Below are 17,830 nucleotides of genomic sequence, written 5' to 3' on the forward strand. Positions count from 1 at the left end.
CTAATAATATGATTTTCCAGACACCTATTTACATTGTATTTAATAGGTAACTATTCTTGTATTTGATGAAAGCAATTTTTCTCTATGGGGAAATGGAGAATGGTGGATGCTTCTTGTTGCTCAGAGCATAACAGTTGGCACGATCATAGTTCAATGGGTTTCAAAGTACTGCTCTCTACTTTGTTTGACAATTAACATGGATAATTGCAAGTTGAGTCCTTTTCTTTTATTTTTCTATATTGTATATGTTTATTCTATGGTGTCTCTTTTTCTCCGCTAAAGGAAGAAAATTTCATTGAGGGAGAGAGTGGGAGAGCAGACAACTAAACATGTCCATCAGCTTTATTAGCTCAATTACATCACTAAAATGGCATGACGCGTCCATGCACAGTTCACCAATGCAAAACTGCAAATTTTTTATATAGTAAACAAGAAACAAGTGCTGCAGAATGCAAGATACACAAAAGATAGCTATTTAATTTTTGACCCCTTAATTCCAATAAAAGAAATAATAGCGGAAAAGAATATACAAGCATGCATGAAATTAAAGGTGTGCTTGCATATGTGCACAAGCATTTGTAGTGGTAGCTCGATCAACTCACATTGATTGAATTTGCTGTTCCAAGAACAAAACTGATGAAAAGAGCCCAAAATAATGGCCACGAACCTACGACCCATCCAAGCCAAAAACTCTGGAACAAGGAGTAATTAACGTTTTTTCATTGGAATCCACAATCCAAATACAGTCAATGAGTATTCGAAATGTGGAAAGAGAAACTCCACCTACTATAATGGATGATTTACAAATACACAGTATTTTACTACAAATCATGGACCATCTAATAACATTCCCCAAGTTTCATTTACTATTCATACTAGATCCATCGACAAGAAAGAAGAAAGAAAAATACAAATAAATTATGATATTTCAAAAGATACCACTACAATTTTGAAAAACTGGTTTGCAGATGAAGGCATATAATCAATCCCCACCCCCCCCCCCCCCCCCCCCCCCCCCCCCGTTCTGCAACTGCGAATAATATTGCAATCAATTCTCAAACAGCATATTGAGCAATGGTTGAGTTGGCACAGCCTTGTAGTGCATGTTATGGGTCTCTCCACTTGCTAGCTGGAGATTTTCTAACCACGATTACAGGAGCTATTCACTAATTTCTTAGGGTAATTTTGAGCAGACAGATACAGAGAAGACAACGCTATATTTACATTTTTGTGCAATCATAAGAATTTAAGAATTATCCACAACTATAAGCATGTAACAATCAACCAATAAGAATATTCTTGAATATATATACCATGATAGAGAAAGATGTAACAATCATCACACCAGTACTTATGGAATACTCCCCCGACGCCAATGGAAGATATGGCTTGTTAACCTGCAATGAAACATACAGTAACACATATAGCAATGGAAATCCAAATAAACCTATCTACTTATCTATTTTCGTAAAGTTATTCAAGCTACCTAGACAGCAAGTTGAGCAAATCCAATAATGACAGCTCAACATAATTTAGCCAGACAGGGTCAATCAAATTGCCGGAAGCAAACTTTGCAGGCATTTCTACTGCTGGACTAATATTTAAAGACCGCTAAACTATCTGATCATTTCTCAAAAAGGAAAGAAAAAAGAGAGACTATTTGATAAATTTGGTAGAAAGTCAAGAGAAGATCTTTAAAGTCAACAAATAACTGATCCTTGCAGCCCACTGAGTCTTCAGTTATTAGTTGGAAAATTCCCATTCCTTTTGTTTTTAATTTATTACAGTGATGTACTAAGAAAAGCTACCTTGTCTATTTCAATGTCGGTCAACTGATTTAAACCCACAATATAAATATTCATCATGAGAGCAGCAGCCACAGCCTGAAATACCAAAATAATTATTAAATAAATGATGGTGATTTTAATTATTTCAGCCAATTAATGAACTCTTTAAATTAACTTGAAATCGTTGGGCTTTACATCCAACACCCCTGTGAAAAATAGTGGAGAATTATCCGAGAGCTTCTCAATTGCAAGGAGAGAAACTGGTAAGATGCTCAAAGCCTGTTGACAGAAAAGTTGGAAATGGCATACAATGATCATTAAACTTTTGTTGAATTTATATGACAAACTTCGACTTAACTGTGCCTATAACAGTGTGAGGCCGTGAAAATCTGTAGAAAGCATCTAATGCATTTTTGACAGATTTTGAAGTACTCTCAGGATTATAAGCTCCAGACTCAGATTCAAAAGGTTGTCCAGAGGCAGCATGCACTAAGAACTTAGCATTATTTTCCTGGTAAATTGTAGATTTTTCCTGGTAAATATTTTTACCTTTGAACATTTACACTGGTACCAAGCACGTGTACTAATTACTCTTGTAACGATTACCTCCTTTTCATTTGTGTAACCAATCATCCATGAAATATTAACTTTTACACTTAAAAAAATTGTCCTTTAATAATTAGTTTTGCAATAATTCACTCTTATACCGGATGCCACTATAAAAGTGATCATATAGTAACTTGATTGCAAAATATTTTCCTGGGGTTTTATTTTTCAGGCCTATTTGTTAAGTATAGGGACCAAAATCACTTTCTTAAAATTTATAAAGAGAATAGAAAACCTATAAAATCTAGTTTCCAACCATTCTAATGTTGAAAGATAAAATAAAAGAAAATCAATTAAAAAAACTGAAAAAATAAATCAAATCAATTAGGATAACATATTAAAACTGTAGCCTAAATCATAAAATTAAGATAACTTCATAAAAAATAAATAAAAAAAATTATAATGCTTCAATTCTAACATATCCAATGTTAAAGATTGAAATTAAGAAAAAATAAAAATAAATCCATTAGACCACGATACCTCCACACAAAAAAAAAATTGAAAAAAAATTATGAAACTCAATCCCCAAAATAACATATTATTGAAAGATAAAAAAAACAAGAAGAAACAGAAGATTGAATTGTTGAAGGGTAAAATTAAAAATAAATAATCAATTAGAAAATGACAAAAAAATAAACTCAATAAACTCAGGTCTTCTAAACTTGCAATCCAAGTTATGAGATTGAGATAATAACATTAAAAAAAAATTATGAAACCCCATTAAAAAATTATTTGATTAAAGAGGACCAAGAAAAATATACAAAGTCAACCTCAATCAACTTACCAACCTCATCGGGTTATGAGATCAGATAACACTATAGCATTTAAATAAATAAAAAATACAAAGCTTAATTTTTAACTATCACAATGTTGAATGATAAAATCAATAAAAAAAATCAACCAAAAAAACAATACAAAAAATAATAAGTTAATCTGTTAAACTCACGACCTGAGTCATGAGATCATTATAAATTTATAAAAAATAAATAAAAAAAATATTATAAAACTCCACTTCCAACTAATCTATGTTGAAGTTTGAAATCATGAAAAAAAAACACTAAACCCATAAGATCATTATATAACATAACAAAAAAAATAAAAAATAATTATGAAGTACAATTTTCAAAATAATATAATATTAAAAGAAGAATTAAAAAAAATAAAGTTGTTAAATGGTGACATTAAATAAATAAAGAACACAACACAACTTTAATTGTGTTTTATAAATGTTACTATAATAATTTAGCAATACCTGTAGTGTTTTGTTAATGATTGTAAAAAACCAAGTTCCATGGGTTTTTGAATAAAAGCTCAATCTGTCTATAACATTGTGCCTTGGGGAGACTTTCACAATGCAAATGAGCTTTGTTTAAACTAGTTTGATTACCTAAAGGATGGAGCATTTTGTTTTTTCTCAATATAAAAAAAATATGGTGCAAGTGTTAAATTTTTATTATCAAGAAAAATTTATTTTAGATTGAAATTGAATCACTAAAATTTTAATTGGTTTTTATTTTATGTCTAACCACAAAAAAAAAATTAATTAACCAAATAACTTTTAATTTTTACATAAAACCTTCACATTTCAAACCTTAATTTTATAAAAGTTAAAATAATCTTCTTTCACCTATTTTTATTTATTTTATAAACAAAAATCTATCATAATAGTTTTATCTAAAAACATTTTTAAAAAAACCTACCTTTCAAAATACTATAATTAAAAATATTTTTCTTGTTTTTCGAATCACAACCACGAAAACTACTACAATAACAAACACATATTTGATGTGAAGAACTAAATCAAAAATAAGTAAATAAAATTAAAGATGAAAGATGATGAGGAAAAAAATACCTTAACTATTACAACCCACAATGTATTGGCTTTTTTCTATGATGTATTTTCATTTTAAAAAAAAATTCATCTTCTGGTGTGTTTATAAAAATGGTTTACTGAGCATCAATTTTGTAAGACCAGACAAGAATTGTTAAATAGAAAGCAAAAATACCTGATAAAAAAGAAAGACATAATCAAATAAAAGAAAGATTCAAGGATGTGAAAGCTGAAAAAAATAGTTTTGAGGTGATTCACTGTTTATCATATAAATGGTATTTCCACACTAACAAGATCATAAAGCGACACAAGACAAAGTGGCCCCCATCAGTGTACCTCTTTTAATGCTTTTTTATAATAATAAAACTAAAAAACCAATCTCCAAATTAAATGATGCAACTCATAGTCAAGAACTGTAACAAAAGCACATCTTATATATTTAATGAGCTCATCGAATACCATTTCAAGCCCTTCTACGTTAAGAGTCCAAAGATAAATTACAAATAATTATCAGTCGGGTGGGGGAAAAAATCCTGAAGGTGACAACAAAGCCACCTCTATAACTGACCGAAGGTTCTAGCTCCAGATCTCAGAATTTCAGACAGCCTAAGTAGCTGCGGTAACAAAAAAACAAGTATTAAATGGCAAATGATAAGCACCAAGTAAAACTGAGTTGGTGAAACATGCATCTCTAGTCTACAAGTGGATTGAACTATGCATCTTTTTGTGTAAACTCTATCCCTGTAGCTGCTTAGGGTAATTACAAAAAATAAGAATGCAGTCGCATCTAGCTAAATACAGCCAAAATATCCTATGATGGTGAGAAGAAAGGGGAGGTGGCAATGCAAGAGGAATTAAAGAAAGCATTAGTAGGATTCAGGAATCAGGATGAGAAGTACCTTTAGCAGACGGTTCATCCTGAGGCTTCATGGCAGGGAAGAGAAGCACCTCCTGCCCCCAAAAAGCAAGCAGAAATATGAGTGATAGATGAAAATTAAATCCCCGTGCTGACATGGTAGCGAGTGTGGCAGTATTGGCAAGCAAACATGTGGACACGCAAATAAAATAAAATATGAAGAGGTGATTTGGCACAAACCTTTATGTTCTGTGAATCAGTTAACAACATAGCTAACCGATCAATACCCATTCCCCATCCACCAGTAGGAGGCAATCCATATTCAAGTGCCGTACAGAATGTTTCGTCAAAAGCCATTGCTTCATCATCACCTGATTGTCGATCCTGAAATTTGGAAACAAATTGCTTTCAGGTATAATTTCCAGTCATTAGACTGACATTGCAAACTGCAAAATGATGTGGGTTACCTTGAGTTGTGATTCAAATCGTTCGCGTTGTACAACAGGGTCATTCAATTCAGTGTATGCATTGCAAAGCTGAGCAGTCACATAATATCAAACAATATAAGAGGCGCAAATCGAAGTGTAAGTAGCAGATGAATTGAAGGGGAACGAAAAGTATGAATGATGCAACTGAGAAAAATACCTCATGCTTGTTGACAAACAATTCAAAGCGTTCAGTCAAGCCTGGTTTCGATCTATGCCACTTTGCCAAAGGACTCATAATCTCAGGTTGGTTAATGATGAAGGCAGGGTTTACACAAGTCTCTTCCAGAAAATGTCCTGCCAGCTGCAGACAGAAAATTACAATAACATGAACCTTGAACAGTTGCTTGGTCCTTTTTAATGCTCAAAACAACTCAGCTTTTGACCTCAACATTAACTCAAAATCAGTACAGCACGCTCCATGATCGGAAATTACTTCATCTCTATATGTAAAAAGTAGGCATCGAAGTGTAATTTTGTTTCAAACAATGAATTATGTGTAAAGGGGTATCAAAGGCTTCTGTTAGATTTTGGTGTTCAAAACCCCAAACCATAGAAATTCCCACCATTCATCCCCAACGAATGCAGAACACATGACAAAACAAATGAGAAAACAAATTGAATGAAATACTTTCTAATGTTTCCTTTCATGATTAAAGATTTTCTCAGCAGACCATAGACCTTGTTTCATGCACAAGGCTGACTCATCTACTTAATTGTGAAAACGTCTCTCTATGGTACACACCCCAGGATACAAGGAGAGATCCTTTTTCTCATTCAACGCCCTACAATTTTACAACAGTCAACTAAACAAAGAGATGGGGAAGAAGCATTACTTTATCCAGCAAACGAGTTGTCGTTTGAGGAGGGGGGCACTTGACCTCAAACCTCTCACATGCAGCTACAAGATATTTGTTAGCTTCATCACTTGAAAGGTCCTTGGGTATATTGAGGTTGGCCATCTTCTCCAACTCCTCAATCATGTCAATTCGTCTGCAACAGTTAAAAAACTGTTAATTCAATCATCCACAAATAAAGTTAAAAGTTAAAACTATCCTATAGATGAAAAGCAACAATATCTAACAGACTTAAAAGGAGGTGTAAAGTCAATCTCAATTGGATCCTTGTCAAGCCCGTTAGCATGATATTTAATTTTGTAGCCACCTGTAAGTTCCTTGACCATGCCTATTTTAAAAATACAAGTATTTCAGTAAAATTAAAAAAAAATAAAAACAATGTAAAAACGAATTTTGCAGATCCCAAATATTCACTCTTACCGCTCAACATTTTCTCAGTGAGTTCCATCAAGTCATTGTAATCAGCATAAGCCATATAGAACTCACAAGTTGTGAACTCTGGATTATGTGTCAAATCAATACCCTCATTCCTAAATTGTTTTCCGAATTCATAAACACGGTCGAGTCCACCAACAACTAACTCTTTAAGAAAGAGTTCGGGTGCAATGCGCATGTACAGTTTCATGTTCAGGTCATTATGATGGGTTACAAATGGACGGGCAGCAGCTCCACCAGCAATCATATTCATCATTGGTGTTTCAACCTGAGCACAAAAGTTGAAAAAATCAGCAAGAAATAAATAGTTACATATGAGGAAAGCATTACAGGTAGAGGCTTGCAGAACAGCAAAATAGATGACTGACCTCCAAGAAATCAAGATTGTCAAGAAAGCTCTTCACATATTTAATGATTTTAGATCTGGTCTTGAATATTTGTCGAACCTCCAAATTCAACATTAGATCTAGATATCGTTGGCGATAACGTGTTTCCTAAAACAAAACAATAAAACAAATAAATGACTGCTCCAAAGGGACAATGGAAATTGTCAGAGACCCATCATGGAGGCTATTCTTGTGCTAGAAAGAATGGAAAGCGTGATCTTATCAGTTTCCCCAAGTATCATTCTAAGTCAACAGAGAATAAATCAAGACACAAAAAATTTACAAGTTCAACAGTCACACAGCTCAAAGATAATATAATGGTTTTATTGTATTATTCACAAAAGAAAACACTATCATAGTTTCAATTGGTATTCCGCTATTCAAGCATTACAAGACAGCAAGTCATGCAACTTAGCTAACATCATTACTAGTATGGCTAATTCAACTATATCTAGCTAAAAATCTTAGCCAGAAGGTCAGCTTCATCCATTATCCTTTCTAGGCAAATCCATCCAGTCTGACAGTAACATAGACAACAAAACTAATTCAACCACTCAATTAGTAAATGTAATTGACAAGCACAGCAAACTGGTCTTGTTTAGAAAGTCGTCCATCCAAAAAAAGACTTAACAAAGAATTGAGAAGAAAAGAGACCTGATCTTTCAAACAGACTTGATTTCTTTTGGCTAAATACCTGATCTTTTAAAATATATGCCTCAGGGTTCCTGACTGTTCCCGGGGCCCAAACCTCAGATTTCTGTAGAACAAGGACACAATTCCATCGTAATATAATTTCAGCCTGAAGCAGTAGAGTAACAATAAAAGTTTCTAACCTTCACACAAGCATCCGAGCCAGGGCCAGCTTTCTGCCTCGGCATCATGTGCAGACAATGAGATAAAACCGTAAAAGATGTTGGAAAGATGCTCAACTCTCCCCTTTTGGTTTTTCCTGAATTAGAAAAAAGAAAAAAATAACAAATAAAAAAAGCAAAACTAAAATAATTAAAAGGTTGAATTCCTAGCAGAATCTATATTTAAGATTGAAAAAAAATGACAAGATTACAGTTATAGCATAGCATCCATAGCAAGATGCCTCCAGAAAACATTACTAATTCAATCTGACTTTGAATAAAACAGAAGGGAGCAATATTTTGCAAATGCCTCAACATAATAATCAAAACAGTCCAACCAGGAAAAAATAAAAAAGATGCTTTCCTCTCAAGTCTTGTTTGGTTGGATCGTGTCTTTAATTATTCTGCTGACACATTGATAGAAACATACAAATGAATGCCCATGTGCAAGCATGCAGACAACAAAGGTATACTTGGCACATACAGAAAGAACTTTTTATTACACTTCTATAAAACGGAGATATTGATCAGTTCAATTGTTATAAAATTCACCTAGAATTCTTTAACATCAATATCTCAAATGTTTCAAAAATATGTCCTGGAGAATATAAATGTAGCTCTCCATTCTCACCTCACTTACACAAGTTGCACTTTTTGGCCAGCACAGAATATAGAGATATGCTTCAAACAGCAGTCCAGTCTTGTGAACATTGCCATCATGGAAGTTGACGAGTAATTTCTCCAAACTAGGTCTTACGTACTTTTCTCAACTAATTCCATGCTTTCTACAAGTATGCATATTCATGGATACACGAGCACATGCACGCATGCACGTACACACACAGAATTGGAGGGAGAGGGCTTAAACATTATGTACAACAAATGAGGTCCAGTTCAACACAAGTTGAACTCGTGATTACTCAATCTCAGAAAGAATCAATCACCCCAAGTTTTCAATACAATATTTGTTGCTAGGGAGATTTGCATCTCCTATGAACACCTCAATACAAAGTTCAATTGTTATTGGTGGCCTTCAGTTGCAATTAGGTCAGGACAAAGAAAAGAATTGGGAATGAAATATTTTGTTTGATAGTACAAATATTGAAGGTGAACTAAGACTCTTGTTTAGTTATTTCTTTGTTGAACATATTATTAGTTAAAAATATAAGATAAATTCAAAAGTTAAGCATATTAACCAACACTTGTACCACACCAAACCTGGAAATCCGGTAACACCAACAATATCACCACGCTTCACACTTGAATGGAGCTTAGAAAACTCCGCTTCATCAAGGCCTGACTTGCTGAAATTACAGAAAAGAAAAATTATCCATTTGAAATATAAAAGAAGCAAAGAAAGGAGTAAAAAGGAAGAATGGGGTTGGGAGACACAATAGAAGGCAACAAATCAATCCAATATATCTGGAAGGAGAAGGAGAGACAATAGATAATTTAATCAATCTATCAATTGATATGAGCATGCATATAAACTACTGGAATATAAATATAATCATAAAGCATAAGGAAGATCACAATGATCCATCTAAGTAAACGAGATCATATTGTTTACTTCTAACTTAGCACTATCCACATAAAGCAGCTAAAATTAACATAGAGAATGTGAGTTTCAAAAGGTGAAGGTGCTCTTAAAGATGAAAATAGTCGCTGTTACATAATAAGTTATTGGATTGAACAACAAAAAATGGAATATGTTTTACCGCTTTCAACAAAGGAATCCTAAATGAAGGATTTGTTGCCCATGACCAGGATGAAATGCAACAAACTGAGCATAAACGAGTTTGAAGTGGTGAACATATGGAAAAAAATCTAATATACCTTGCATCAGCCATCACTTGGACCTTAGTACCATGACCATGCAGATCATAAAAGAACAGCTTTGAGGAGGAAGATCGTTTGCTCATTATTCGACCTAGTAGAAAACAAAAATAAAGTTCAACAAAATGGAACATGACAACAGCCAATTACATAAAACAATAGAATAAAAGTGCCTATGTTCAAAGTTACCAGCCAAAGACACAGAAACATCCTCAAGATGCTCTCCATTGCTTAACCCCCCATACTTGTCAACGTGTAACAAAAAACTTATGAGGGTACATATTTTTCCCTTCTGCCTTCTGAGCATCGAGATATTTCAACCTATTCTCATAGTATTGCTGTTAACATAAATCAAAACAAAAAACCAAACTCAAAAACCAAACCTTAACAAAACTTCTGTTTTTTGTACTCATCAAGTGCAGACAAGATAAAACAAGAATAAAAAAGTTATACCGTGGGGTCCATCTCTTCATCATCAGCTGCCGCTGCAGATTTCTGAACCTGGGTGCTGGCCTTGGCAGCAGCCTTCAAAATGGAGTAACATTGTTAAAAGACACAATAAAACAGAAATGCACTTAACATAAATAATCATAAATGTTCAAATTAAAACAAAAGGGAAGATAACTTTTTTTGTTTTATATGATTGTAAAGGAAAATTCCTTGGGCAATAAGAGGAGCATATTAGATGAAGAACAGCTGTGAAGGCTGAAGAGAACAAAATTTCTAATCAGTGTGCAGGAACCCAGGAGAGAGAAAAAAACAAAGAAAGCTTAAGAGTAGAGTAGAAAATCTCAGAGAAAGAAAAGAGGTGCTTTGGGATAAAAATTTATGAGGTTCAATTATCAAGCAAATCGCACCCCTTTGGATGTGATTTGCGATGGCATGGAAAACATGAGAATAACACACACAATCCACAATCAATTGGTCTACAATTGTTCTCTTGCCAATATTCATTTACTATTCCTAGTAAATATAGGCAAGCCAATTTCATCTAGATATGAGCAGGCAATAATAAAAAGATTTGGTGAATAAAAATATAGGTCACCTCCATTGACAAACACACAAAAAAAAAAAAACCGCATGCATTGAAAGCAAAAACTTTTTCATCAAGATTTTGTCACTGTTGCAAGTCTACTCTGAAGCATCTTAGAAGGAAAGAAATCTTGAAGACTGCAAAATGCCACCTTTCCCTTATAACTAGTCTAGAATCCATCCCTTGTCATTGATGGTTTCCAAACATGAGAATTGAGTAAGTAGCTTAGAATTGAAATCAACGCTCCACAATTCCATAATTTCCAAACGGGCTGTGATTTAGTCATAATTTAAAACCTAAAAAGAAAAAGAATAAAGATAGCACTGAAAAAAATGAAAAGAAAAGGAAGGAGACCTGTCTAGCTTTGTCTTCCTCTTTAAGGCGTCTCTCTTCCTCTTTCTTCTTATTCTTCAATTCCTTCTTCAGCGCGCTACAACAATGTTAACATGCACAAACCACAATCAAATCCACTTAACAAATTAATGAGACATATAGCGAGAGACTTACTTCTTGCTTGTGGTTTTCTCAGCGGGAGCAGAAGCGTCGGTCTCCTCCATTGTTGAATCAGTAACGCACGCAGTTCAGGTGTTTGAGAGAGGGAAATGCAGGGGAGGTGCTTGGAAGGCGACTACTGACTGTTGCAGGTGCGTAATTGTTAATATGGTAGTAAAAATAACGCTAGCTTACTTGCCCATCACACAAATGCAACCATGACAAGGGTTCAATGTATAAAAAAATAAAAAAAAATATTATTTAAAATTTGAGAGACCTAAATTATCTCCATGAAAAGAACCAAAATGATTGGTCCGTGAAAAGTCAGTTCGCGCGTATCATATTAGCATGTCCCTCCTTTTCTTGGCCCCCAAGCACCTAACGGATTTTGTCAGCTTTGATGGCTGGCAGTCGTGCATCTTAGTATTTCTTTAACAAGTGTAGGTGACTAAATTCTACCCACTTTACTATTATTATTATTATTATTATTATTATTATTAAATAATAAGTGTAGTTCTTGAGTCTTGACTATGTCATGGGTGGGGTGGAGGTGCGGACTGGGAAGAGACTGCTGAGTCAGAGGGCATTTTAAAATTTATGTATTTGTTGAAAGTTTGGGTTAACTCGTGAAAATAAATATTATGTTTTTAATGTATTTTTTGAGTTGACCTGTTTTTATATGATTTTGATTGGGTTTAATTGATTTTACTGGTTTTTAAATTTTAACCCTAATTTTATATGTTTCATGTGTTTTGACTTGTAAAATTAAATGATTTTATGAATTAAAATATATTTTTAACAACTATATTCATGACTGTGCTTGCTTGCTAAAATAATATTAAATTTTGATCTTTGATTTTGCAGAGGTGTTTTTATCCTAATCTTTCACTTTTATAATCCTCTGTCTCGAACATATAGAATATATAGAGTATAGTTATAGTAGTTTTTTTAAAATATTTTTATTCAGAAATATATTAAAATAATAATTTTAAAAATTATTTTTGATATTAGCACATCAAAATAATCTAAAAACACCAAAAAAATATTAATTTGAAATAAAAAAAATAAAAAATTATTTTTTAAAAAAACACTTTTAAAATACAAAAATAAACATGGCTGAAAGAATATTATAGATAATAAATAATAATAATCAGCTCCCATCTTGTTGAATTCCTCTTCAGTTTCCTTTCTCAAACTTTTAAGAGTTAATTTCCAGTATTATTTATTCACAGTAAATTCAGGTTTTATTACACACATTCGATATGTGATAATAAAAAAAAATTAAATCAAGTTATTGATAATTTTTTCTACAGGTCCAACAATATACGTGTAAAGCCCGGTCTAGAAAATCGGTAAACCGGTGTTGAAAGGGTAATCCTCCATTAAAAAATGGTAAATGAAGAGGAAGAATTATTGTTGTATAGGATGAACATCCCTGGTGAGTTAACTTAAATTTATGGTGAAATAAAATAATAAAATTAATATGTAAAATGTTAATTAGTGATAAATGGAGTAAATTTTCTGATTGTATAAAATAATTATTGTAAAGGGAAGATTTTTGTAAATTTGGGATGAAATTATTTAGAGATATATTTTGAAATTCTAAATAAATTAATTTATAATTTTACGTATAAATAACTATAACCACTGGTATAAATCCCGTGTACAATCATGCAGTTTTTAATCAAAAGATGATGAAAGTTTCTAATGGTTTAGTTTAAAAATCTTAATGATTCAAGTAAATAAATATTATAAAAAAATGATATGATTCAAGGAAATGTTGAATAAGCAAATTCAGATTTTAGTGTAAATTTATTCAGTTTTACATTATCAAGGATAACTCTTAATCTAATTGTTAGATTAAGCAAAAATTTCTCAAAATATCTCCTAACATGTTGTTCTATCTTGAGTTAGAATCTCATGTCATTCAATGTTTGGGAAGTCTATACAAATTTACCAGTGACTGGGAAAAAATACCAAAAATTAACCAGTGGACCATTAGTAATGGTAAAATTGTAAATAAGATAAAAATTTCTTTTCCCCCCTTCATAAACTTACGTGCAGCTGGAATTAAAGGGGGAGAGACCTTAGCTTATTTCTTCTTCTCCTTGTTCTTGGGTTTTCTTTGGGAAATTAGCCAGTGAGATGGAAAATGAGAGGACATTAAGAAAGAAACTACCTTGGAGGCTGCAAATTTGGTTGGGAAGAGAAGAGAGAGATGTAGTTTTGGCTATAGAGAAAAGGAAACAAATGAATTGAAGAAGAAAGGAGTTGGAATCTAAAGCTTGCAAGGAAGTTGTTTTGACACTAAAATTGATTATTAATGTATTCTTTACTATGAGTTTTATTATTGATTAAGATTTTAAGCAATTTTAAATGAAATTTCTAAATCTTTCAAGTTAGGGTTTTTAGAAAAAAATTAAGGAAATTGCAAAATTGGTTTTAAATGAGTTAATTGGTGTGAAATGAGTTGTGATGAATGTGAAATTATAAAGAGATGAAAAGAAAAACTTGGTGGCATGGGGAGTTAAGGACCTGCCAAATTAGAGAGAAAAAGGATATTGGTTTAATTGATCTCATTGTTTATAAATTATATGTAATTAATGTGTATTGGTACGAGGATGATGATTTGAGTGAGATGAATTTCATGATTGTATTTAATTATATTTGAATTTGTAGAGTATATTGATTTAAGATTCTTAAAATTTAATTTGAAAAAATGGTTGATTATGGTGTTTTTAGTTAAGGGATATGTAATGATTGGTTGTTGTGAAAATTTAGATTAGGGGAAGAAAAAAAAACCTTGGCGCTGACCATGAATGAGTCCTCGAAAATCTAAATAAATTATTAATAAATTTTTATAAATTGTGATTTATTTGTATGTATTATTGATGTAATAATGTTTGAGAGAGTAATGATTACTATTATTTATGAAATTGGTTTTGTATGAGTTTTTATGGGATTGTTTGATTTTTAATGTTTTTAGGTCAGGGGATGTTTGGTAATGTGATAGTGATTGCTTTTCAAAATATTTTTTGTTTGAAAATATATCAAAATAATATTTTTTATTTATTTTTAAAAAATTATTTTTGACATCAACGTATCAAAACGATAAAAAAATATAAATTTACGAATGATTATAACAGCGAAACTAGTAGTAGATAATTATGTTCGACCGCAATGGCGGTAACCCGAATTTAATCATCATTAGCCGTAACGACAAAACTTATGAATAACTATGATCAATCGCAATGGCGATGACCAACATGTAATGTGAACAATCATAATGACAGCAATCAATATATAAATTATAATCGACCACAACGATGGAATCTGAAAATAATAAAAGTAGGTAAATCAACGGTAAAGATGGACTACAGATTGTTGAATGTGTTTGGAATGAGGAATGATATCAAATGAATTATGCCTTTAAGGCGGGAAATTATGCCTTTAGGGAGAGAAAATAATATTAAATGAAATATGCCTTTAGGGAGGGGAATGGTATCAAATGAATTATACCTTCAGGGCGGAAAAACAATATCAAATGAGTCATGCTTTAAGGGTGAGAAATGATATCAGAAAAATTATGCATTTGAGGTGAAAAAAATGTTATAATAATAAAAAACACCTTTGTGGCAATGACTTTAAATTTAAACTTATATCGGTTAAGATGGAAAGGGCTAAAAGTATTCAAAACCACGAGTTACAAGTAATGAGAAGAATTGGTGAATGTGGATGATGTAAAACAAAAACCAAAATTATTGCATTGAATTGATGAGTACATGGTTGATGTACAATACATGTTATAAGAGTTGAGATAAATTAATGACTACCTAGTGTATGTAATATATAGATCTCAAATATTGAAATGGGTCATTAAATATAATCGATGCAAATCCCAAGCTATGATTATTGAAATAGATCTATGAATATACAACGACATAAAACATGAAACGATAACTATTACCATGAATAAACAATCGTGGTTGATGTAAACTCCAAGATAAAATTATAGAAATAAATCAATGAAGTTATAGTTGATGTAAAATATAAATTATGGTATTCAAATAAATTGGTGAATACGATAGATGTAAGGTATGAATTTTGAGTGCCATAATCACTTGGGGAATTTAGGTAATATATGTAGAATAATGGGTTATGATGATTATTGAATCGGGTAAATGAATACGGTTTTTTTAAAGTAAAAGCCATGATTATGGAATTGAGATAATAAATCCTATGATTAAGATAATGTCAACTGAAAGGTATTGGATTGGGTAAATGAGTGTGATTATTCTAAGGTATAAGCCATGAATAAGAAAATGAAATAGATTAATGAATCCAGAAGTTAAATTAAAGTTTGAGTAAATGAAATTGAATGGGATGAATGAATCTACAATTAAGTTAAAACATGAGTTATGGGTATAATATGAGATTAATAAATTTTTAATTGGATTCAAGCATTAGATATGATTATTGAAATGAATTAATGAATGCAGAATTTATATAGATCATGAGTTCGGAGTATATAAATAAATCGAGAAACATATTTCATTAAAAGCAGGAGTTGTGATTTTTAAAATGAAACAATGTATACGGTGAATTTAAAGCATGATTTATGATTATCTGAAAAGAATTTTTGAATACATAGTTAACAAAATTTTAAGGTATTCAGGGTGGTGACTTATAATAAAGATTAATGACATTGTGTTTATTACTAGAATTGTAATAAAAATATTGGTGGTATTGAAAGCGGACATCTTTACTTTATTTTTTACGTTTCCATGTGATACGAGTATGTTTCATCTCTCACAACAATTTTGATTTTGCAAATCAGACTTTCATGGTCATTTCATTAGCAGAAGAAGATTGTAAATTTATCATGATTATGTAAATAACTTACCACATGTATATAAGTAATACACACACAAGAAGTAAATGATTACTCTTTTTTAATTTGAAAATGATTATATATATAAAGAGAGAATTACCTCCAAATTTCACGTACACAACAATTAAAAAGAAAATATTTATAAGAAAAGTTTATGTTGTTACAATACATATAAATCAATGAATATGATTTCTTTTTTTTTCTTTACAAGTGTCTCATGAGATATGTTCGCGAGTTAAAGGCGATATATCAACGAATTAAAGGTAAAAATGAAAAAAATAAGTTGTTGTCTAGTTTTTATATTAACTAGAAACCTTAATCGGTATTCAAAGATTTTTTAGTAAGAGATTGATTATGTCATGGAAGATAAAAATCACCACAAAGCATCATATCAAAAATAAATTGCATTGTTATTTATTTTCAATGATAAATAAACCTATTATACTTTTACTAAAGTTTATCTTAACTAGTATATACATCTTTCTTATTAAAAAAAAAACCTACTAAAACTCAAAATAGTGATTCGAGACTTGAGGCTAATAATAAAACTTAATCCTCACTTTCAAAATTTAAGGCATTAACTTGAGAGAATAGTAAATAATTAAATGGACTCCAAGCTTGTTTTCTTTAATTATATTCAAAATAAGCTCAAAAGCCTCAATTCACATTTTATGAGCCTTGGTAAGGTAAGATTAACCTAACCCAGATTCACTCATAATAATGGGGTAATATATCTTGGCCACAAAAATAATTCTAAATAAGCATTTTGAATGCATTGATTAAAAAAAACACATATATAAAAACCAAAAGCTGAAATAATTTATGTGATATGTGTCATTGATATTATTATTATTATATTATTATTATAGTCACCTGACTATACAGATGGAATAGAGGTGTGTCTCTTTGGAAATGTGGTTGTGGTTACTTTTTAAAATGTTTTTTCACTCAGAAATATATCAAAATAATATTTTTTATTTTTTAAAAATCATATTTGATATCAACACATCAAAATGATCTAAAAACACTAAAAATATTAATTTGAAACAAAAAAACTAAAAATATTTCAAAATTTTTAAAAAAACCTTTCGAAATGTAAAAACAAACAAGTGAATGAAAAAGATATTCATCAAGGAGCACCCTTCAATTCATATATCAAATCCATGTGTGTGAATACACACACACACACATTTTTATGCATGGTTATTAAATCCAGATCGGTCAATCCAGTGGTTGGATCGATCCAAGTAAGATTAAAGACCGACAAGAGAAAAAAAATAGTCAAACCCAGTCTGCCGGGTCGATCCATCATGACCAAGGCGACCCGGCAAAACCCGGCGATACTTGTTTTTCAAATGTGTTTTTTTCTCTTAACCAAAGACCCCTCTTTTTATATTTTTTTTAGTCGGTTATTAACCTTTTTCAAAGTTCACTATATAAATACTAGAAGAATATTTTATTTTTTCAATATAGAAATTGAAACT

General features: G+C 31.4%; 1 protein-coding gene and 1 pseudogene across 1 annotated transcript; both read right to left on the minus strand.

Moving 5' to 3' along the window:
• Positions 1–312: 312 nt before the first annotated feature.
• LOC133674924 (homogentisate phytyltransferase 1, chloroplastic-like) lies at positions 313–3,520 on the minus strand. The gene is made up of 5 exons (XM_062096219.1): positions 2,146–3,520; positions 1,983–2,066; positions 1,809–1,883; positions 1,314–1,397; positions 313–692 (listed from the first exon to the last, which is right to left on the minus strand). Exons 1-5 carry the CDS (start codon positions 2,344–2,346, stop codon positions 594–596), a joined length of 543 nt encoding a protein of 180 aa, XP_061952203.1. The 5' UTR covers positions 2,347–3,520; the 3' UTR covers positions 313–593.
• Positions 3,521–4,638: 1,118 nt separating this feature from the next.
• Positions 4,639–11,639, minus strand: LOC133674390 (lysine--tRNA ligase, cytoplasmic-like; annotated as a pseudogene).
• Between the last annotated feature and the right edge of the window lie 6,191 nt (positions 11,640–17,830).

This window comes from Populus nigra, chromosome 15 (assembly GCF_951802175.1).
Source record: "Populus nigra chromosome 15, ddPopNigr1.1, whole genome shotgun sequence".
NCBI lineage: Eukaryota > Viridiplantae > Streptophyta > Magnoliopsida > Malpighiales > Salicaceae > Populus > Populus nigra.

Coding starts and splice junctions, on each gene's coding strand:
- LOC133674924 (XM_062096219.1), bottom strand. CDS start 2,346: ATGTTCAAAGGTAAAAATATTTACCAGGAAAAATCTACAATTTACCAG. Junction 1,884..1,982: donor TTTTCACAGGGGTGTTGGAT/GTAAAGCCCAAC, acceptor TTGGTATTTCAG/GCTGTGGCTGCTGCTCTCAT. Junction 693..1,313: donor TTACATCTTTCTCTATCATG/GTATATATATTC, acceptor TCCTTGTTCCAG/AGTTTTTGGCTTGGATGGGT.